This window comes from Pituophis catenifer, unplaced genomic scaffold (assembly GCF_029215685.1).
Source record: "Pituophis catenifer annectens isolate HBS135680 unplaced genomic scaffold, rPitCat1.0.hap2 SCAF_10, whole genome shotgun sequence".
NCBI lineage: Eukaryota > Metazoa > Chordata > Lepidosauria > Squamata > Colubridae > Pituophis > Pituophis catenifer.
In genome coordinates, this window is record NW_027256890.1 from 22,005,372 (window position 1) to 22,027,594 (window position 22,223).

The 22,223-nt window shown below is 44.4% G+C and overlaps 1 protein-coding gene across 2 annotated transcripts; it reads left to right on the forward strand.

Moving 5' to 3' along the window:
• Positions 1–262: 262 nt before the first annotated feature.
• DPP3 (dipeptidyl peptidase 3) lies at positions 263–21,345 on the forward strand. Of its 2 annotated transcripts, none has more exons than XM_070950624.1 (19): positions 263–304; positions 1,123–1,182; positions 2,672–2,950; positions 4,096–4,185; positions 5,712–5,849; positions 5,984–6,058; positions 7,054–7,144; positions 8,675–8,802; positions 9,734–9,864; positions 10,683–10,741; positions 11,376–11,570; positions 13,210–13,322; positions 14,417–14,509; positions 15,781–15,843; positions 16,758–16,882; positions 17,093–17,213; positions 18,530–18,709; positions 19,796–19,958; positions 21,043–21,345. In XM_070950624.1, the coding sequence occupies exons 3-19, from the start codon at positions 2,681–2,683 to the stop codon at positions 21,186–21,188; spliced, it is 2,181 nt and encodes a 726-aa protein (XP_070806725.1). In that variant the 5' UTR covers positions 263–304; positions 1,123–1,182; positions 2,672–2,680; the 3' UTR covers positions 21,189–21,345. The 2 variants fall into 2 exon arrangements, with proteins under 2 accessions (XP_070806725.1, XP_070806726.1); XM_070950625.1 differs by lacking the exon at positions 263–304 and adding an exon at positions 325–364.
• Positions 21,346–22,223: the final 878 nt, after the last annotated feature.

The following is a 22,223-nucleotide window of genomic DNA, read 5'->3' on the forward strand; positions in this document are numbered from 1 at the left end:
AGAATGGGAGGAAGGAAGGAACGAAAAGAGGGAAGGAAGGAAGGAGTGGACGGAGGGAGGGAGAAAATAAGATTTAAAAAAAATCAGAAAGCAAGCAAGAATCGAGGCCAAAAGAAAAAAAAAGAAGAGGCGGGTCTTCGGTCTCCCAGCAACGCCGCTATCCGCCTCATTGGCTGGATGTGCCCGGGAAGGGAGGGGTGGGTGAGTGGGCGTGTCCGCCCGACCGCAGAGCCGAATGGAGGAGCCGAGAAGGGGGCGTGGCAGGAAGTTGGAAGTCGCGCAAGGGAGGGCGAGCTTGCTGCAGGTGAGGAGGAAACCGAGCGGAGCGGTCGGGTTGGTCACGTGGCCGCGGGTGCGGGTGCGGGTACGGGAGAGTCTCGTGGGAACGGGGGCACACGCGTGTAACCCATCCGGGGGGGGGGTTTCTGACCTCAACCTGCATCCTGGAAGATTGCAGGTGGAGATTTCAGTCGCCTTGGAAATCTCTGGCTTGCAATCAGCCTCTTTTTTTTCCTTTTTTTTTTTTTTTTTAAAAAAAAGCCAAGTTTCTGGTCCTCATGGTGGGAAGGTGGGATTAACCGCAGGGGAAACTGGTTTGCCTCTTTTATCTTTAAAGAGCACCATTTAGGACTGGCAAAGGGATTCCCCAGCATGTTGGAGCCTGGAAATGGCTGGCTGGGAGGGAAGGGAAGAGAAGGACTTTGTCCCAAAAGTGCCTTTTTTTTTTTTCTTTTTCCTCCAAGAATCTTAAACTGGAATTTCTGGTTGTTGTTTTTTTTTTCTTTGAGGACGTTTCGCTTCTCTCACCCGAGAAGCTTCTTCCGCTCTGACTCCCAATTCCCCACCACATGCAAGGAGGCAGAGAGAGCCCGAAGAAGCTTCCTGGGTGAGAGAAGCGAAAGGTCTTCAAAGAAAAAAACAAACAAACCAGAAATTCCTTGGGGGGGTGGGGGGAGAAAAAAAGGACCTTTGGGACAACCGGGAGCTTGGATGACTTTGACAATCTCCATAGACATGGAGAGGCTCAAACTGGCCCTTGAAAAGCCAGAAAAACTGCCCTTCAGGAAGAAGTTAGAATGTTTAAACATGGGTTTGAGGGTTTTTTTTCCTCTTCTTTTCCAGGTTTAAAGCAACAGGTTTTTATGCCTGGCAGTTGCTGCTTGAATTCAGGAAGAATCTGAGGTATTGGGGACGAGGAGCCCTTCCTTCCTTCCTTCCTTCCTTCCTTCCTTCCTTCCTTCCTTCAACCTTCCTTCCTTCCTTCCACCTTCCTTTCCTTCCTTTCTTCCATCTTCCTTCCTCCTTTCCTTCCTTCCATCTTCCTTCCTCCTTTCCTATCTTCCTTCCTTCCCTCCTTCCACTTTCCCTTCCTTCCTTCCTTTCTTTCTTCCATTTTCCTTCCTCCTTCCCTTCCTTCCTTCCTTCTACCTTCCTTCCTCCTTCCCTTCCTTCCACCTTCCTTCCTCCTTTCCTTCCTTCTACCTTCCTTCCTCCTTCCTTTCTTCCATTCTCCTTCCTCCTTTCCTTCCTTCCTTCCTTCTACCTTCCTTCCTCCTTCCTTTCCTTCCTTCTACCTTCCTTCCTCCTTTCCTTCCTTCCACCTTCCTTCCTCCTTCCCTTCCTTTCTTTCTTTCATTTTCCTTCCTCCTTCCCTTCCTTCCTTTCTTCCACCTTCCTTCCTCCTTCCCTTCCCGTATCCTGACTTTATTTTATTAGTAAATAACTCAAGGCAGCAACCGTATCCAATGCACTTTCCTCTTCCTATTTTTCCCCACAACAACCCTGTGAGGTGGAATGGATTGGAGAGAGCAACTGGCCTAAAAGTCACCCAGCTGGTTTTCATGCCTAGGGCGGGACTAAACTCGCAATCCCCTGGGTGATTGGCCCAAAGTCACCCACCCGGTTTTCATGCCTAAGGCGGGACTAGAACTCACTGTCTCCTGGTGATTGGCCCAAAGTCACCCAGCTGGCTTTCATGCCTAAGGTGGGACTGGAACTCACCGTCTCCTGTTGATTGGCCCAAAGTCACCCACCCGGTTTTCATGCCTAAGGCGGGACTAGAACTCACCGTCTCCTGGTGATTGGCCCAAAGTCACCCACCCGGTTTTCATGCCTAAGGCGGGACTAGAACTCACTGTCTCCTGGTGATTGGCCCAAAGTCACCCAGCTGGCTTTCATGCCTAAGGTGGGACTGGAACTCACCGTCTCCTGTTGATTGGCCCAAAGTCACCCACCCGGTTTTCATGCCTAAGGCGGGACTAGAACTCACCGTCTCCTGGTGATTGGCCCAAAGTCACCCAGGTGGCTTTCATGCCTAAGGTGGGACTGGAACTCACCGTCTCCTGTTGATTGGCTCAAAGTCACCCAGCCGGCTTTCATGCCTAAGGCGGGACTAGAACTCACCGTCTCCTGGTGATTGGCCCAAAGTCACCCAGGTGGCTTTCATGCCTAAGGCGGGACTAGAACTCACCGTCTCCTAGTGATTGGCACAAAGTCACCCACCCGGTTTTCATGCCTAAGGCAGGACTAGAATTCACTGTCTCCCAGTTTCCAGCCTGCTGCCTTAACTGCTAGACCAAACTGTCTATCTTTATAATAAAGATATTTTTTATAAGAAAGTACATACCGTGACTGGGCTGAAGGACGACGTCTTGGTTTTTCCCTTTTCCAGGTTGGCGTCATGGTGGACTCGCACTATGTCTTACCCAACGACATTGGGATCGCGACGTTGGATTGTGCCGAAGCGTTTGAGCTGTTGTCCCCGGAAGAGAAACTCTATGCTCATTACTTGTCACGAGCTTGCTGGTATGGGGGACTGGTGGTCCTGTTGCAAACGTCCCCGGAATCTCCTACCATTTACGTCCTCCTCTCCCGCATCTTCCGAACCCAGGACCCGAGTAAGTTACAAGAGGTGGCCCATTCGCTCGGCGTCACAGATGAAGAATATCAGGTAAGCAATCAACCCAGAATAGAGCTGGAAGGGGCCTTGGAGGTCTTCTAGTCCAACCCCATGCTCGAGCACCTTGGCAAATTTAAGACTTGTGGACTTCAACTCCCAGAATTCCTCAGCTTTGCTGGCTGAGAATTCTGGGAGTTGAAGTCTTAAAGTTGCCAAGGTTGGAGACCTCCGTCCTATACCATTTCAGACAAATGGCCGTCCAATTTCTTCTTAAAAATCAATCGGAACAGAGCTACAAAGGGACCTTGGAGGTCTTCTAGTCCAGCCCCCTGTTCAAGCAGGAGACCCTATACCATTTCAGACAAATGACTGTCCAGTCTCAAAGACCTCCAGTGATGGAGATACCCACAACTTCTAGTGGCAAGCTGTTCCACTGGTTAATTGTCCTTACTGTTAGAAAGTTTCTCCTTAATTCCTGGTTGCTTCTCTCCTTGATTAGTTTCCATCTGTTGCTTCTTGTCTTGCCTTCCGGTGCTTTGGAGAATAATTTGACCCCTCCTCTTCTTTGTGGCAGCCCCTCAAATATTGGAAGACTGCTATCATGTCTCCCCTAATCCTTCTTTCCTTTAGACTGGCCATTCCCAATTCCTCAACCGTTCTTCATATGTTTTAGTCTCCAGGCCCTTCATCATCTTAGTTGCTCTTCTCTGCACTTTTTCCAAAGTCTCAACCTCTTTTTTGACCAAAACTGGATGTCGTATTCCAGGTGTGGCCTTACTAAGGTTTTAATAAACCGATACTAATATAATAATATAATAAGAGAGTTGGAAAGGACTTTGGAGGCCTTCTAGTCCAACCCCCTGCTTATTACCTCACGTGATTTTGATTCTATGCCTTTGTTTGTGCAACCAAGGATCGTATTTGCTTTTTTGTCTGCCGCTGCTTGCTTTCTGAGGTTGTTGGCTATTCCTGCCAGCTTAGCGTCATCTGCAAATGTGATGAATTTCCCTTCTATCCCCTCATCTAAGTCATTTGTGAAGATAGTGAAGAGTGCTGGACACAATTTTGTGCTAAAGTCCTGGAGATTGTTTTTCTTTCTTGTCCTGCTTTCTCTTGACCGCACTTTTTTGTAAATAATTAAGCTCTGGTTTTATAAATTTTTTTTAAGGCAAATCAAATGGAATTCTCCTTTGCAGGCCTTTCTGGTTTACACGGCGGCCATTTATGCCAACATGGGCAATTACAAGTCCTTCGGTGACACCAAATTTGTTCCCAGCCTTCCCAAGGTGAGCGCCAAAAAAAAGGTATAATGGGTGGGATCAGCTTTTTAAACTTCTGTCCTTCAACCAATTGGAAAGCTTCTTGGGCCTCATTGGGCAAGGGGTTGATAGAAGGGGCGGAGTCTTGGCAGTGGCTCCACCCCTCTTGGGCGTTGAACATTTTTACTTTGATGTTTATTGTCATTTTTTTTCCTCAGGTCCATTTTGATTTCTTTATTTTCATTTTTATTTTGTTTCAAAAAAAATTTCATTCATGTTTAATTTGATTTCTGATTTTGTTTTTAATTTTCATTTTTTTTTTCCTCACTTTCAGTTTGGCTTCCTTTTAGTTTTCGTTTTATTTTCATTTTTATTTCTTTTCATTATTCCTTTCCTCGCCTTTATTTGTATTTTATTTCAGTTTTCCATCATTAATTTGAGTTCTTTTGTTGTCGTTTTGGTTTTCTTTTAGCTTTCATTTTCTTTCATAATTCCTCTCCTCATTTTATTTGTTTAATTTTTTCCATTGTTAGTTTGAGTTTTGTTGTTGTCGTTTTGGTTTTCTTTTAGTTTTCACTTTATTTTCATTTTTATTTCTTTTCATTATTCGTTTCCTCATCTTTCTTTGTATTTCATTTCATTTTTTCCATTGTTAGTTTGAGTTCCTTTGTTTTCATTTTTGTTTTGGTCTAATTTCAATTTTATTTTCTTTTTCTTTTGTTTTTCTCTTCATTTTTCTCCTTTTTCATATTAATTTTGATTCTTTTCATTTTGATTTTTTTAAAAGAAAATAGCAATAGCCCTTATATACCACTTTACAGTGCTTTACAGCCCTCTCTAAGTGGTTTACAAACTCAGCATATTGCCCCACAACAATATACAATATTTTTCGGACTATAAGATGCACCTAAATTTAGAAATGGTAAACAACACGAAAAAAGTATTTGTCTTCCACACGTTCCATTTTCTGCCCTTTTTTCAGGCCTTGCTTCTGTCAGTTTCCATCCTTTTTTCGGCCCACTTTTTCAGAAAAAAGGGTCTAAAATAAGCCTAAAAAACAGGCCGAAAAAGCCTCAAAAACGGCCCAAAAAAGCCTAGAAAATGGGCAGAAAAAAGCCTCAAAATTGGCTGGAAAAAGCCTCGAAAACAGGCTGGAAAAAGCCTTGAAAACCGGCCAAAAAATGGGCTGGAAAAAGCCTCGAAAACAGGCCGGAAGAAGCCTCGAAAACAGGCTGGAAAAAAGCCTTGAAAACCGGCCAAAAACCAGGCTGAATAAAGCCCTGAAAATGGGCCGAAAAAAGGCCTGAAAACAGGGCGTGCGAAGGCCAAAAAACGCCCGGGTGGGTGGGTGGGTGGGCTTTGCCAATATTCCGTCTATAAGACGCACAGACATTTTCATCCCCTTTTGGGAGATAAAATTGTGCATTTTATAATCCAAAAAATACGATAGGTCCTCATTTTACCCAGCTGGGAAGGACGGAAGGCTGAGTCAACCTTGACTCTACTCTATCTTTTTACTTTTATCTTTTTATTCCTTTTTTTTTTTTTTCTAGGAAAAACTGAAGAAGCTGGTGTGGGCGAGCCAGGCGTTTTTGCAAAACCCGAAAGAGATGGAAGCTTTGTGGGAGAGCTGCGAGAAGCTAATGTACTCGCTGGAGCCCCTTCAGAGGCATTTAGGGCTCAGTGGGGAGGTATTGTCCTTGGGCCCATCTCAGCCCCATTTCTGGGGGGGGGGATCGGCTATTTGGGCTGTGGGTGGGGGGGCTCTGACATCCACGCCTAGAACTATCAGGGTACCTGTCCCCCCTTTCTTCCTTGTCTTTAGGGGGTTTCGACGTACTTCTCTGCAAATTGTTCCATGGATGATGCGAAGCTGGCTCAGAAATTCCTGGATTCTCAGGTACCGAAGGAGTTCTGGGCTGCATTAACAGAGGGATAGAATCAAGATCATGTGAAGTGTTAATACCACTTTATAATGCCTTGGTAAGGCCACACTTGGAATACTGCATCCAGTTTTGGTCGCCACGGTGTAAAAAAGATGTTGAGACTCTGGAAAGAGTGCAGAGAAGAGCAACCAAGAGGATTAGGGGACTGGAGAATAAAACACATAAAGAACGGTTGCAGGAACTGGGTATGTCTAGTTTAATGAAAAGAAGGACTAGGGGAGACATGATAGCAGTCTTCCAATATTTGAGGGGCTGCCCCAAAGAAGAGGGAGTCAAGCTATTCTCCAAAGCACCTGAGGGCAGGACAAGAAGCAATGGGTAGAAACTAATCAAGGAGAGAAGCAACCTGGAACTAAGGAAAATTTCATGACAGTTAGAACAATTAATCAGTGGAACAACTTGCCTCCAGAAGTTGTGAATGCTGCAACACTGGAAGTTTTTAAGAAGAGGTTGGACAGTCATTTGTTTGAAATGGTGTAGGGCAGAGGTCTTCAAACTTGGCAGCTGTAAGACTTGTGGACTTCAATTCCCAGAATTCTCCAGCCAGCATAGCTGCATAATTGGCTGGAGCATAGCTGGCTGGAGAATTCTGGGAGTTGAAGTCCACAAGTCTTAAAAGCTGCCAAGTTTGAAGACCTCTGGTGTAGGGTATCCTGCTTAAGCAGGGGGTTGGACTAGAAGACCTCCAAGGTCCCTTCCAACTCTGTTATTCTGTTCTGTTTTCTGAAAGACTGGAAACTTTAGGCATGAAAGCCATTTGGGTGACTTTGGGCCAGTCCCCCCCCCCCTCTCTCTCTCTCTGCCCACCTCACAGGGTGGTTGTTGTGGGAAAAATAGGAGAAGGAAGGGGTATTAGGTGGTGTTCACTGCATGGAGTTATTTATAAATATAATAATGACAGGCTAAAAATAAATAACGTTTTTCCAATGCTTTATTCTTTCTTCTGTAGAACATTAGCGCATACAACACCCGGCTATTTAAAACAGAAACTGGAGGGAAAACCAGTTACGAAGTCCGTCTGGCTTCAGTCCTTCTGGATGGTAATGGCTGGAGCCTCCCTCCTCCACCCCTTCTTCTCCCTCTTGTTTGAGTGCAATGGTGACCCGCTAAAGAAATAATAATAATAATAATAATAATAATAATTTTATTTCTATGAATGGCATTAATTAACATTAAGAACATGTCTCTAAGACGTGAATACGTTGAGGTAGCCCTCGACTTACCACCTGTCATTTAGCGCAGTTAATTAACAAGATGCCTTGTCATTCCTTCTCCTCATCTATTTATTTTCAACATTTTCATGTTATTCTTTACCACCCAGAATGTATAGGAGATTGCCAAATAATAAATAACCCATCCAGAAAGAAATTATATATATTTATATCTTTAAATCTACTATCTATCTATAAAATATCTATATGGGTCAGCACATATAATTTTTCCCCATATAAATAAATTATATATAGATGTATCAATTTTATATGTATATACGTATATATGTGTGTGTGTGTATAGATATATTGATTATTATTTTTTTCCAACATCACTACTTATGTCTCTGATAGTCTGGCTCCATTACAGACATAATTTCTTATTTTGGGGGAAACAGAGTATCTATCCATTATCTATCTTTCTATCTATCTATCTATCTATCTATCTATCTATCTATCTATCTATCTCCATCTATCTATCTATCTACCTACCTACCTACCTCATTTATCTACCGTATCTATCTATCTATCTATCTATCTATCTATCTATCTATCTATCTATCTAACTAACTAACTATCCATCCCTACCTACCTACCTACCTACCTCATTTATCTACCGTCTCTCCCTCTCCCTCTCTCTCTCTCTCTCTCTCTCTCTCTCTCTCTCTCTCTCTCTCTCTCTCTCTCTCTCTCTCTCTCTCTCTCTCTCTCTCTCTCTCTCATCTCTACCTACTTACCCTGTTTCCCCCAAAATAAGACATTCCCTGATAATAAGCCCAATCGGGCTTTTGAGCGCATGGCAATAAGGCCAAGTGCTTATTTCAGAGTTCAAAAAAATATAAGACGGGGTCTTATTTTCGGGGAAACACGGTATATCAATTATATATATACATATATCAGTGTGTGTGTGTGTGTGCGTGTGTGTGTGTGTGTGTGTGTAGTCCTTGACTTATGACCACAATTGAGCCCCGAATTTATGTTGCTAAGTGAAAACGTTTGTTAAGTGAGTTTTGCCTCATTTTACGACTTTTCTTCCTATGTGAATCACTGCGGTTGTTAAATTAGTAACCCGGTTGTTAAGTGAATTTGGCCTCCCCATTGACTTGGCTTGTCAGAAGGTCACAAAAGGGCCACTGCAACTGTCATAAATGCGAGTCAGTTGCCAAGCATCAGAATGTCAATCGTGATCGTGGCGATGCTGCACCGATCGTAAGTGTGGGAAAAGGGTCATAAGTCACTTTTTTTCTGTGAGGTGGTAACTTTCAATGGTCACCAAATGAACTGTTGTAAGTCGAGGACTATTTGTATAGGCCAATCCATCTTTAAAATGCTGAATTCTTTCTGTCTCTCTCTCTTCAGAACCCCAACTTGATGAGATGTCGGTCAAACCGAAGGAATTCCAGTTTGAGGGTTGCACGTTTACCGTCACACGAGGGGATTACAGCCCGATTCTGCAGAGGGTTGTGGAGAATTTGCAGAAAGCGCAGGTAACTCTTCCGAACAAAAGAGAATTGAATTGAATTAAATTCTTTATTGGCCAAGTGTGATTGGACACACAAGGAATTTGTCTTTGGTGCATGCGCTCTCAGTGTACATAAAAAGAAAAGATACATTCGTCAAGAATCATAAGGTACAACACTTAATGATAGTCACAGGGTACAAATAAGCAATCAAATCATACTAGGAAACAATATAAATCGTAAGGAGCATTCTGGGAGTTGAAGTTCGCCCATTTTAAAATGACTCCGGTTGGGATAGTTGGACTTCAACTCCCAGGATACCGCACACATCAGTTCTGACTAGAGCATTCTGGGAGCTGAAGTCCACCCATCTTAAAATGACTCAGATTGGGATGGATGGACTTCAACTCCCAGGAGTCATCAATTCTGACTAGAGCAGGGGTCTTAAACACTGAAAGAGCCATTTCAACCTGTTTCCCACAGAAAAGAAAACACCGGGAGTCACAAAACTCTTCCCGTGCCTGACTATTTCTTGAATGCCCACAAAACTAGCATATGAAGTTGAATTAAACCTTCTGTTTTCTTCTGAAACTTTTATTTTCTTGGATTTATCCATGGTTGGCCTACTGGGGTTTGAAAAGCTCAGTAAATTGTGTGCCGGTGGGTGTCGCACATTGGCGGTTGTGACGCATATTTTGAGTGACGGAGCCACAGCAGAAGGGTGAAAGAGCCACATGCGGCTCCAGAGCCGCAGGTTGCTGACCCCTGGACTAGAGCATTCTGGGAGGTGAAGTTCACCCATCTTAAAAACAGTTACAGTTTGGTTGAGTGAACATCAACTCCCAGAATACCCAAGCTTACAATGCTGGCTGGGGCATTCTGGGAGTTGAAGTCCACCTATCTTAAGAGGTCTAACTTTGAGAAGCAGTGCTCGGCAGCCTCTCTGTTTCTTCACCAGCAACATACTGCCAGGCCCATTCAGACGGAAATGTTGAAGCACTACACAACCAGCTTCAAGCAGGGGTCCATCCCAGCTCACAAAGAGGGGTCTCGCTGCTGGATTCGCGACAAAGGTCCTATCGTGGAAAGGTGAGCTTTGGCACTGGAAAATAGTGACTTAACGACCATTGTAGCCATCCCTATCATCATGTGATCAAAATTCAGACGCTTGGCAAGTGGCTCATACTTATGACGGTTGCGGTGTCCTGCGGGGGGGGGGTCACATGATCCCCTCTTGCGACCTTCTGACAAGCAAAGTCAATGGAGAAGCCAGATTCACTTAACAACGGTGTTCCTAACTTAACAAATGTAATGATTCACTTAACAACTGTAGCAAGAAATGTCATAACATGGGGCAAACTCAGTTAACAAATGTTTCACTTAGCAGCGTAATTGTGTTGGACACAATTGTGGTCATAACTCGAGGACTACCTGTATAGGATAGACGGCCAATATCAGGCCTGAAAATAAGATAAATAAAAATTAAATTGAATTGAATTTAAGAAATGAAGTTAAAAAATGAAATTTAATCGAAAATGCAAATCAAAATGAAATTAAAACAAAAAATGGAATGAAATAAAAAAATGAAATGAATTAAAAAATGAAATGAAATTAAAAAAATGTCATTCAATAAAAAGGCAAAGTGAAATAAAAAAGGTAACAAAAGAAATTGAAATGAAATTAAAAATGAAATTCAATCAAAATGCAATCAAAATGATATGAAATAAAAAGTAAATAAAAATTGAAATAAAAAATGAAATAAGAAAATTAAATGAAATGAAATTTAAATTAAATTCAAAATTAAATAAAATGAAACAAAATTAAAAATGAAATGAAATTATGGAAAAATTAAAACAGTAGTGCATGTATATGTCTGTTGATATTTGTTGTCCAATTTGCCTCCACAGCTACATTGGTTTTATTGAGAGCTACCGAGACCCGTTCGGTTCCCGGGGAGAGTTTGAAGGTACTTCCTTTTTGCCATGTGGGAATATTTTAATCCAGTCCATTTACACGGACTTGAAGGGGGAAGATTGGAGAAGGTCAAGGAATTGTCCAACGGATGCCCTAATTAAATCATGAGCTGCAAGCCAAGCTTCAAAAGAAATCCAGTTATTTATTAGGAGCTTCATGTCAGCACATTCCAAGTGAAGCCAACTCTGACCCCACGTAATTTACACCTCAATCATGACCCTGTTTTCCCCCCTCCCCCCAGGGTGTGTCATCAATCACATTTGCCAACGGAGTTCATGGGCTGTAGAGATCACTCCCCTCCGGCCACTGTGGGTAACCCTGGGAGACAGCCTTGAGAGAGATATGTCTGGAATGTACTTCTGTTTTTGGCTGTCATGGTGCTTTGTCGGTTTCCCATCCCCCTTGCCTATTGCAACTCGAGAATAGGCCAGGGATGCTTTGCGAGTTGACACTCTTTGAGTGAGGAAGAAACGTAGCTTGCGCCCAGAGCTACGGTTCCCTTTCCCACAAATCAGTTGAGTCTCGATTCTTCCCGCTCGAGCGACAAAAAAAAATGAATCCGGTTCAGAGAATTTGCAAGATGCAAGAAATGGTCTTTTGTTCATTCTGATCTCCGTCCTTTTCAGGTTTTGTGGCTGTGGTGAACAAAGCGATGAGCGCCAAGTTTGCACAGCTAGTGGCCCAGGCTGAACAGCTCTTGGAAGAACTGCCTTGGCCCCGCAGCTTCGAGAAGGACCACTTCCTGAAGCCGGATTTCACTTCCCTCGATGTGCTGACTTTCGCAGGAAGTGGGATTCCTGCCGGTATCAACATCCCGAATTGTAAGGCTGTGCTAATATTTTGATTTTTTTAAAAAAAATTCATTAGAGCAGTGTTTCTTTTACTCTTTACATTTTTTTTAATTTTTATTGTATATGTTCTGCCCCAGCTACAGACCCCAAAGAACGCAGCACACACAAAGTCCGTTCAAACCTTAGTTTACTAAATAAACCAGTCTTTTACAACAACGGCTGTTAATTAACTGCATTAACAGCCACCAATAATTCAAAGAATAATAACTGAAAGCTTACTGTGGTTGGCAGAATGCCCAGAAGCAATTTGCAGGAAGCTGATAAGATAAGCAAGACAAGACACGAAGGTATGTGAACGAAGTTGTTCCCTGCAAATTGCTTCAGTCAGCGGTCCTCCTTAAATAGGCTAAGGGAGTGGCCAATTAGCCCCAAGCCTTACTCTCGAGGAGAATTCCTCCTGAGGAGCCACTCCTGCCTTTTGGCAGCTCTGCGCACCCGTGCATCGAGAAGAGGCTCCTCCTCTTCGTCCTCTTCACTTAAGGGAGCTTCTGGAGGTTCTGGCTGAATCCCTGCCTCTGGCACCACATCTTCTCCAGCCTCCTCATTGTCTGACTCGAGTGCCAGCTGCACAGGCTGCTGGTGCAGCACCTCACCAGCCTCCTCGCTGTCGGAATCAGCTACTAGCTGCACAGGCTGCTGATGGGCCACAACAGTATAAAATACAAAAAAGCAAAAGAAAATAGGAAATTAAGGCCGGGAAAAGGAACGAGAAAAAGGGGGTGTGAAATACAAGGGGGAAGAGAAAAAGAAAGAAAAGGTGGGGGGGCTTGACTTCCAACTCTTCCTAGCACAGTTACAAGATACAAAAATTCTATCAAGGTAGTTTGGAGGCAGGGAGCTAAATGCACTATTGAAGTTTAAAGCTTGCATGGCAAAGTCAAAGAATAAGGTGTATTAGAAAGGTTTTTTTTTTAGTAATTTTTATTTTTTTAAGACAAACATTTAATACATCATGTATTAAAAAGTTTTGATTTAAAACAAAAAGTGCTTTTCCTTGTTTTTGTGTGTTTGTGCGTTTTTAAAAAGTTTAGTACTTTGAGGGAAAGGGGAGGGTGAAAGAAAGGCAGAAAGAAAGGAAAAAAAAGTTTTCCCTGCCCTTCATTAAGGCCAAAGAATTTGAAAGAATACAATAAATTTTGTAAATAAAAATGGTGACAGTTCACAAAGATGACCAGGTGCAAATAGAAATACATACTATTTCCATAGTGAGGAAGATAAAAGCAGGAATGGTTAAATTGATTATTTCATTTAAAGAGGAAAATATGTTCTCATTGGGATATTGCTTCTGGAATTTGTGCTTGTGAAGAAGAAAAAAAATGAAACTTTGATCTTGGTTTTGTTGATTAGAAAGATTTGGTGTTATAGAAATGGCTAGTTATATATTAATATGTAAAAGCAAAAAAGTTGAGGTTGCAGTCTTGAACAGCAGTGTTTCCCAACACTTGGGTGGACTTCTAACTCCCAGAATTCCCCAGCTATTGTGCTTTAATATCTGGATTTGGGGCAGAAAAAACCTTCCCTTTTCTCTGCCCTCAGCCAACCTGGCTTCTATTGGCCCGGGGATGATGGGAACTGTAGTCCACCCTTTCCTCCTCCTCCTCCTCCACAGATGACGACATCCGCCAGACGGAAGGATTCAAGAATGTCTCGCTGGGGAACGTGCTGGCGGTCGCTTATGCCACCCAAAAGGAAAAACTGACTTTCCTGGCAGAAGAGGACAAAGTACGGCTTCCTTGTGTGTTTTTGTGTGTATATGTGTGTTTGTGTGTCGGAGGACACGATAGAGGAAAGCGGAACTCGGTGGGAAGAGGAAAACTCGAGACCTTTAAAGAAAGTAATTAATTAATTACTTTCTTTAATAAAGATTGTAATTAAAGAAAAAAAAAGGGACTTTTGAAGAAAAAAAGTCTGGAAATTTAGATCATGAAGAATGTCTTACTGAAACATGAGGAAGTATTAAGATATTTTAAAATGTTTAACTTGAGATTATAGAGCTTTTAAAATGCATATATAATTAAATGTTTATGTTCGATGTTACTGAATATTGAAGAATTTTAAAAGGGGAGTTAAAGAGTGGGAGGGATTTTTGAATTTAATAGTAAGTTAGTATATGTTAGCTTAGGTTTGCTAAATGTTATATCCTGTTTTTCCCTGGAAAGTCGGGGGGGGGGTGAGGGGAGGGGGGGTTGAGGGGTGCTGGGGATAAAATTGTTTTATGATTTTTAATAAAATAAAAAGAAAGGCAAATGTATTAATAGAGAAGTAAGAAGAAGAAGATATAAAAGAAGTATTAGATGATATATTCAGTGATTGATTATGTATTGTTTGTATGTTTGATTATAAAAATAAACTTTCGTATTAAAAAAAAAGAAAAAAAAGGGATGTGATGGCTCAGTGGCTAAGACTCTGAGTTTGTCGATCGAAAGGTCGGCAGTTCGGCAGTTCGAATCCCTAGTGCTGCCGCACGACGGGGTGAGCTCCCGTGACTTGTCCCAGCTTCTGCCAATCTAGCAGTTCGAAAGCAGGTTAAAAAAAATGCAAGTAGAAAAACAGGGACCCCCTTTGGTGGGAAGGGAATGGCATTCCGTGCGCCCTTTGGCGTTGAGTCATGCCGGCCACAGGACCACGGAGACGTCTTCGGACAGCGCTGGCTCTTCGGCTTTGAAACGGAGATGAGCACCACCCCCTAGAGTCGGGAACGACTAGCACATAAGTGCGAGGGGAACCTTTACCGAGGAATGGCAAAATAACAGAGTTGGAAGGGATCTTGGAGGTGTAGTCCAATCCCCTGCTCACGTCAACGGTGTCTTTTGCAGGATCTCTACATCCAGTGGAAAGGACCTTCTTTCGAAGTCCAAGTTGGCCTCCACGAACTTCTCGGTCACGGCAGCGGGAAGCTGTTTGTCCAGGTAAGACCTGCCTGTCTCTCTAACCAGACCCCAAAACTACAATTAAATTGAATAGAATTAGAGCTGGAAGGGACCTTGGAGGTCTTCTAGTCCAGCCCCCTGCTCAAGCAGGAGAACCTATACCATCTCAGAGAAGTGACTGTCCAGTCTCTTCTTAAAAATCTCAAGTGATACAGCACCCCACGATTTCCGGTGGCAAGCTGTTCCACTGGTTAATTGTCCTCACTGTTAGGAAGTTTCTCCTCAATTCCAGGTTACTTCTCTCCTTGATAAGTTTCCATCCGTTGTTTCTTGTCTTGCTCTCTGGTGCTTTGGAGAATAATTTGACCCCCCTCTTCTTTGGGGCAGCCCCTCAGATACTAAAATGCTGCTATCATGTCACCCCTAATTCTTTTCTTCAGACTAGCCAGACCCCAAACCTGCAGCCGTTTGCTTTTCTAGTATTTTTAGCCTCAGGGCTGGATATCTTCCAGGTGTTCAGGTGCCACATCTGTAAATCTCTGTGGGTCCTCCTTTTTCTAGTTATTTTTTTCTGCAACAACATTGCTTTGACATTAATTTTAGAACATAGAATTCTTTATTGGCCAAGTGTGATTGGACACACAAGGAATTTGCCTTTGGTGCATATGCTCTCAAGTGTACATAAAAAGAAAAGATACATTCGTCAAGGAATCATAAGGTACAACACTTAATGACAGTCATAGGGTACAAATAAGCAGTCGAATCCTACTAGGAAACAGTCAATATAAATCGTAAGGATCCAAGCAGCAAAGTTACAGTCATAGAGTCATAAGTGGGAGGAGATGGGTGGTGGGAACGATGAGAAGATTAATAGTAATAGTAATGCAGACTTAGTGAATAGTTTGACAGTGTTGAGGGAATTATTTGTTGAGCAGAGTGATGGCATTCGGGAAAAAACTGTCCTTGTGTCTAGTTGTTCTGGTGTGCAGTGCTCTATAGCGTCATTTTGAGGGTAGGAGTTGAAACAGTTGATGTCCAGGATGCGAGGGGTCTGTAGATATTTTCCCAGCCCTCTTTTTGACTCGTGCAGTATACAGGTCCTCAACGGAAGGCAGGTTGGTAGCCATTGTTTTTTCTGCAGTTCTAATGATCCTCCGAAGTCTGTGTCTGCCTTGTTGGGTTGCAGAGCCAAACCAGACAGTGATAGAGGTGCAGATGACAAACTCCATCATTCCTCTGTAGAACTGAATCAGCAGCTCAGGATGGGCATTTTAACGGCTTTCTCTCCCCCCCTCCCCCTTCCTACATAGGATGATTCGGGAGCTTTCAACTTTGACAAGGCTGCCGTGATCAACCCGGAGACGGGAGAATTGGTGAGGATGGACAGAGGGGGGTTAGATGGATATCACATTTATCCTGGCTTGTTGCGTCAGGATGAAAACAAACCGCATCGTAGAGCAGGGGTCCCCAACCGCCCTGGGCCACGGGAGGGATGGGGGAGAGAGAGTGCGGGAAACTCCACTCGTGCGAGTGGCCAGCAAGCACGTCCGCACGTGCAAAATTTATTCACGTGAGCAGAGAGTCACTAAATGAACTGTTGTAAACCCAGGATTACTGTTCTGACCTAGGCATTCCCAAGAACACGAAGCAGGTTCCTTGTCCTGACAAAATGCCCTTTTGATTAAGTTACTGTGAATTCCTCTCAGTCACATCCAGCAAAGTCAGAATTTACAGTTATCTGGCTTGGAGAGCTGCCAGGCCCGATATCTTCAAAACTTGGCAAGGAGTCTCGGAGAGTCACGAACCAATTAGGCGAACTAATTGTCTCCTGCAAACTCCACTCCCCTTTCGCTCCTCTTTTATTCCCTCTGGGAGGGGCCATTCATCGTCCACCTGTGGCTTTACTCCTGAGTCGACCCTTGTTCCTTAGCTGTTCCCTTCTGGCAGCTCTGCGCATACTGGGAACAGGCTCCAACTGTTCTTCTGCCTCACTGATACCCGACTTCGAAGGCAGCTGACAACAGTCAGACGGCCCTGGCCCCCTCTCTGCCTCCGACGCAGAGCCCTCATCAGAGCCTTCCCCAGACTCCAGGACTGGCCCATGTTCCTCCCCAATCTTCTCACTGTCTGAGTCTGCCACCAGCTCCGCTGGCTGCTGACGGGCCACAACAATTACCTGTAGTGGTTTTGGCTTAGGAAGGACAAAATTTTGGGGAACACTGGCTTAGAATGGCAGTTGAACCTTCCATCATGTTTTTCTCTGCTCACCCCCCCCCCCCCGGTCCAGATTCGGAGTTGGTACCAAGGGGGCGAGACCTGGGACAGCAAGTTCTCCAGTGTGGCCTCAAGTTACGAAGAGTGTCGTGCAGAATGTGTGGGTCTCTACCTCTGTTTGAACAAGGATGTTCTCCGGTGAGCCGTGATGGGCTTTGGGGAGAGTGAAGAATGAGGGGTACCCTCTGAGCTCTGGAAAATCCTTTTTGGTTTGTTTTTTTTAAACAAGTTTTATTTGAAGTTTTCTTTTCGCACCATACATATTTTGTGGAGAGTATAGAAATATAGAAATATATTTGCATTTATCGTATTTTTTTTCCTCTTCAATTTGTTTTTGGCTTTTGTCAGGATCTTTGAACTGAAAGGGGAAGATGCCGAAAATGTGATCTATATTAATTGGCTAAATATGGTCCGGGCGGGACTTCTGGCTTTGGAATTCTATACCCCCGAATCTGGGACTTGGCGCCAGGTAAGGATGCAATTTCGGAATTGTATTTCCTTGATGTTTTAATGTGCCCCATTTGCAAAAGACAGAAATACTGGCTTTATTATTATTACATGATGATGATGATGATGATGATGATGATGATGATGATGATGATGATGATGATAATTTAATGCAGTGTTTCTCAATCTTGGCAGCTTGAAGATGAGTGGACTTCAACTCCCAGAATTCCCCAGCCAGCCTAGCTGGGGAAGCCTTCCCTAATGATAGTTTCTTATTAACATTATGTTTTCTTTATTTGTGGATCTTATTTTTATGCCCAAAGCAGAAGCACCGGGGTGTTTCCGGATTGAATAATATCAATCTTATATTTATTTTATAAATGAGTGAAACATAATGGCACCAAGTAAGCACAAAATACATCCATGTTCCTAGGACACGTATCGAATTACTGACAATACAAAAGCTATATTTTGGTTTCTATTGGTTTTTTTTTTTTTAACTTATTGCTCACGTTATTTCTCTATTTCTATTGTGATTTTGTTCAACGTTGGCTTTATCATTTGCCGAGTTATGATTATTTCTCCTTCCCCCGCCTGTACTGGCTGCGGAATCTTGGGAATCAAACTTCACTCACCTTAAAGCATACTGGTTGGGGAATTCTGGGAGCTGAAATCCACCCAACTTAAAGGATGCTGGCTGCAGAATTCTGGGAATAGAAGTCCACCCATCTTAAAGTCTGCTGGCTAGGGAATTCTGGGAGCTTATTTCCACACACATATTAATAAATTATGATTATTCCTCCTTCTCCCGCCCATACTGGCTGGGGAATTCTGAGAATCAAAGTCCACCTATCTTAAAGCATGTCTGACTGGGAATTCTGGGAGTTGAAAGTCCACTCATCTTAAAGCATGCTGGCTGGGGAATTCTGGGAGTTGAAGTCCACCCATCTTAAAGCATGCTGTCTGGGGAATTCTGGGAGTGGAAATCCACCCATCTTAAAGCATGCTGACTGGGGAATTCTTGGAGCTTATTTCCAGACGCATATTTACTAAGTTATGATTATACCTCCTTCTCCCGCCCATACTGGCTGGGGAATTCTGGGAGTCAAAGTCCATCCACCTTAAAGCTTGTTGACTGGGGAATTCTGGGAGTTGATTGTCAACATTGAACCCCTAAAGAAGATCTGGAATTTGCCTTTGCTCTCTTGAAAATAGCACGCTGATTCTACTTTCCAGTCTTGCAAGAGAGGGGAGCGTGCAAAAGCGCCTCGCGTCCGTTACGACTCTCGGCTTCCCTCCTGACGTCCGCTCGTGTCTCTCTCTCTCTCTCTCTCCCAGGCTCACATGCAAGCCCGCTTCGTGATTTTAAGAGTGCTGTTGGAGGCTGGTGAGGGACTGGTGTCCCTGCACCACACCACGGGGACCGACGGCAAACCCGATGCAGTTGTCTTGCTGGACCGCACCAAGATCACCACTGTGGGAAAACCAGCTCTGGAACGTTTTCTCCGGAAGCTGCAAGTAAGTGAGGCTATCTTCCCTCCCTTAGGACCATCCTGGAAAATATAAGGAGCCGTCCGTGTCGCTTTGGCCTGGTCTACCGGCGTTGCTTCGGCCCAGTCTCTCCAATGCAAAGAGGAAACATGCCAGCAGTTTGGGGAGTGGCGTCAAGCTGGCCACGCCCACCCAGTTGGCCACACCCAGTGAGTGATGTCAAGCTGACCACGCTTACTCAGTCGGCCGCGCCTGCCTGGCCCTCCGAGGTCAACCACAGCCCTGATGCGGCCCTCAATGAAATCAAGTTTGACGCCCCTCGTCTAGAGGTTAAGGCATTAGGCTAGAGAAAGCAGGAGACTGTGAGTTCAAGTCCTGCCCTAGCCGTGAAATCTAGTTCGGGGCTAGTTAATCTCTCAGCCGCGAACGCACCTCGCAAAGGTGGTGTGGGGAAAATCGGAGAAAGAAGATGCGTCGGATATGTTGGAGTTATTTGTAAAAACAATAAAGTTGGGGTATACAGGTAGTCCTCGATTTACAACAGTTCGTTTAGTGACCGTCCATAGTTACAACAGCACTGAATAAAGTGACAAGCGTTTTTCATATTTCGTCTCCCATTGGTCAAAATGCAGATGCTTAAGCCACTAACTCACATTTATGACGGTTGCAGCATCCCGGGGTCACGCGATCCCCCTTTTGCTCCCTTCTGGCAAGTGAAGTTAGATAGATAGAATTCTTTATTGGCCAAGTGTGATTGGAAAACACAAGGGATTTGGTGCATATGCTCTCAGCGTACATAAAGAAAAAAGCAATTTGCCTCCTTGCAACAAACAGCCCATTTCAGCTTCAGCACAGCCTGATTAGCACAAGCAGCTGATTGTCGGATGGATCGGCCTCCCGAAGATCAGCTGTTTCAGGCTGCAGGGATTGCCATAGCTTATTGCCGCCTCCACGCGCCCCATTTTTTGGGGGCTTGGGTAGGCGGGGCTACATTCGGTGTATAAGACACCCAAATTTTCACCCTCTTTTAGGGGGAAAAAAGTGCATCTTATACTCCAAAAAATACAGTAGTTAAAAGTGATAATTTTAGCAAGATTTTTCCTTTCTTTACAGATCCTGAAATCGACCGCCGACGTCGAAGGCGGCCGGAAGCTTTATGAAGCTTATTCAGCCGTGACAGACGACAAACCAGAACGCTTCCGAAGCTTACGTGAAACGGTGCTTTTACGCAAGGAAGCACGGAAGCTCTTCGTCCAAGCCAACACCACGCTGGAGGGTAAGAAGGCCGGGGTTTGAACCTGGTTTACGATCTCTCACCATCTCTCTCTCATCAGTAAATCTCTTTACTGATTTCACTCGGTATGTAAAACCTCAAAGCTCTTAATCAGGATATTCCAGAGATTTCCGGTGTCTAAAGGTATTTAGAACTGATCTCCGTTCAGGAAGGGAAACCTGATTGCTGTTCAGCCACTTGGTTCGCATTTACGACAGTCACAGCATCCAGGAGGGTGGGGGTGTCACTTGATTGCCAGTTGCGACCTTCCCAGTGGTGCAGTGGTTAGAGTGCAGTACTGCAGGTGACTTCAGCTGCCTGCCTGTTGCCTGCAATTTGGCAGTTCGAATCTCACCAGGCTCAAGGTTGACTCAGCCTTCTGTCCTTCCGAGGTGGGTAAAATGAGGACCCAGATTGTTGGGGGGCAAGAGGCTGACTCTGTAAACCGCTTAGAGAGGGCTGTAAAGCTCTGTGAAGCGGTATATAAGTTTAAGTGCTATTGCTATCTTCCTTCCTTCCTTCCTTCCTTCCTTCCTTCCTTCCTTCCTTCCTTCCTTCCTTCCTTCCTCAAGGTTGACTCAGCCTTCCGTCCTTCCAAGGTCGGTAAAATGAGGACCCAGATTGTTGGGGGCGATAGGCTGACTCTGTAAACCGCTTAGGGAGGGGTTGTAAGGCACTGTGAAGCGGTATATAAGTCTAAGTGCTATTGCTATTTACATTCCCTCTTTTCTTTTTAATATGCAAATTTTAATCTGTTTTTTAAATGATTGGGGTGTTTTCATTTGTCTGGGCCAAATTGTTTAATTCCATTTTATCCTGTTTTTAAATTTTGTATTTATGTATTTTACTGTTTGGCTGTTCACCGCCCTGAGTCCTTCAGGAGTAGGGAGGTATACAAATCAAATAAAGATAAAGATAAAGAAGATTAAACATTGTCCCCAGGTAAATTTTTGGAGTCCGCAGCCAAGGAGAAAAGACGATTGGGGGGGGGGGGATTATAATCTTAATCGGAGAACTGGGGACAGAATAAATTTTCCCAGTTTTGCCGGCTGACTTGGTCCCTCACTCTCTCCCCTTCCTCGCCCAGGTGGCAAAGTCCGACTGACTCAGTACGATTCCAGCGCCGGGGGCCTGATCTGTTCCTTCTCCGACCGCTTCTCCGAAGACGCCGAGATCCTCGAGCGGGAATTGCTGGAGCTGACTCGCGCAGATGCTCATTTTTGGGAAAGTTAAGGCTACAGGGCGGGTGAGAGGGCGGGTGGGCCTGGGTCTTCTCCTCCCCTCCCTTCCCAACGACCGCTCCTGACATCTGCCGTTCTCTCCGAATCACCTTCAGAAATGGGAGAATTGCCATCACGCTAGGAATCGAATAAAGCTTAACTTTTCTAAAGTTTGTGGGCTTCTGTTTGATTTGCCCCTCCCACCAATTCACGATCAGGGGTGGGGCTGCTGGAGGTTCACAGGGGTTCAGGAGAACCTCTAGCTAAGATTCTGTGCAGTTTGGAGAACCCCCAAATCCCACTTGTGGCTGGCCCCGCCCACCCCGCCCCTCCCAGGAGTCTCCGCGCAGCCCGTTTTGGATGCAGGTAAGTGCAGCATGGAGGCTTGGGGAGAGCGAAAAATGGGCCTACCGGAAGTGCGGGAAAGCCGGAAATGGGCCCGTTTCCAGCCTCCAGAGGGCCTTTGGAGCCTGGGGAGGCCATTTTTGCCCTCTCAGAGGCTCGAGGAAAGCCTCTGGAACCCAGGGAGGGCAAAAACACGGGGGGAGGAGGGCTGCCATGGTTCAGGAGGTTGAGTAGGCCACGGCCACCACGCCCACGCCCACCCAGCAACCAATTGTCCGAGGCTGGAAAAGAGGAAGAAATTAATCAGGATAATGTGCCTTTGGAGAATAAAAGAGACATTGTTGGGGCTAAAATGGAGGTTTTCGTACCGAAAACAGAGGTTTTGGAAGAGGTTTCCATTCAATTAATTGAGAAACAGCAAGAAGACTCCTTACTGCAGGTTGATAAATATTTTGACAAGTTTTGGCTCTACAGACAGAATCAATATATAAGGAACGAACTGGTGGACTACAAATGCAGGAAGAGTCGAAATGGGGGCTTCAAATTAAAGGAAACAACCCCAAGAAGAGAACGAATTCCAAAGACACACCAACTACAATTTCAAACCCTTGCTAAAATTTTTGAAGCCCATCCCTGGTCACGATCCATGTCCCGCTGGAGTTGCAGCGGTTGGGAATTTGGTAGCGCTGGAAGGAAAGGGTTT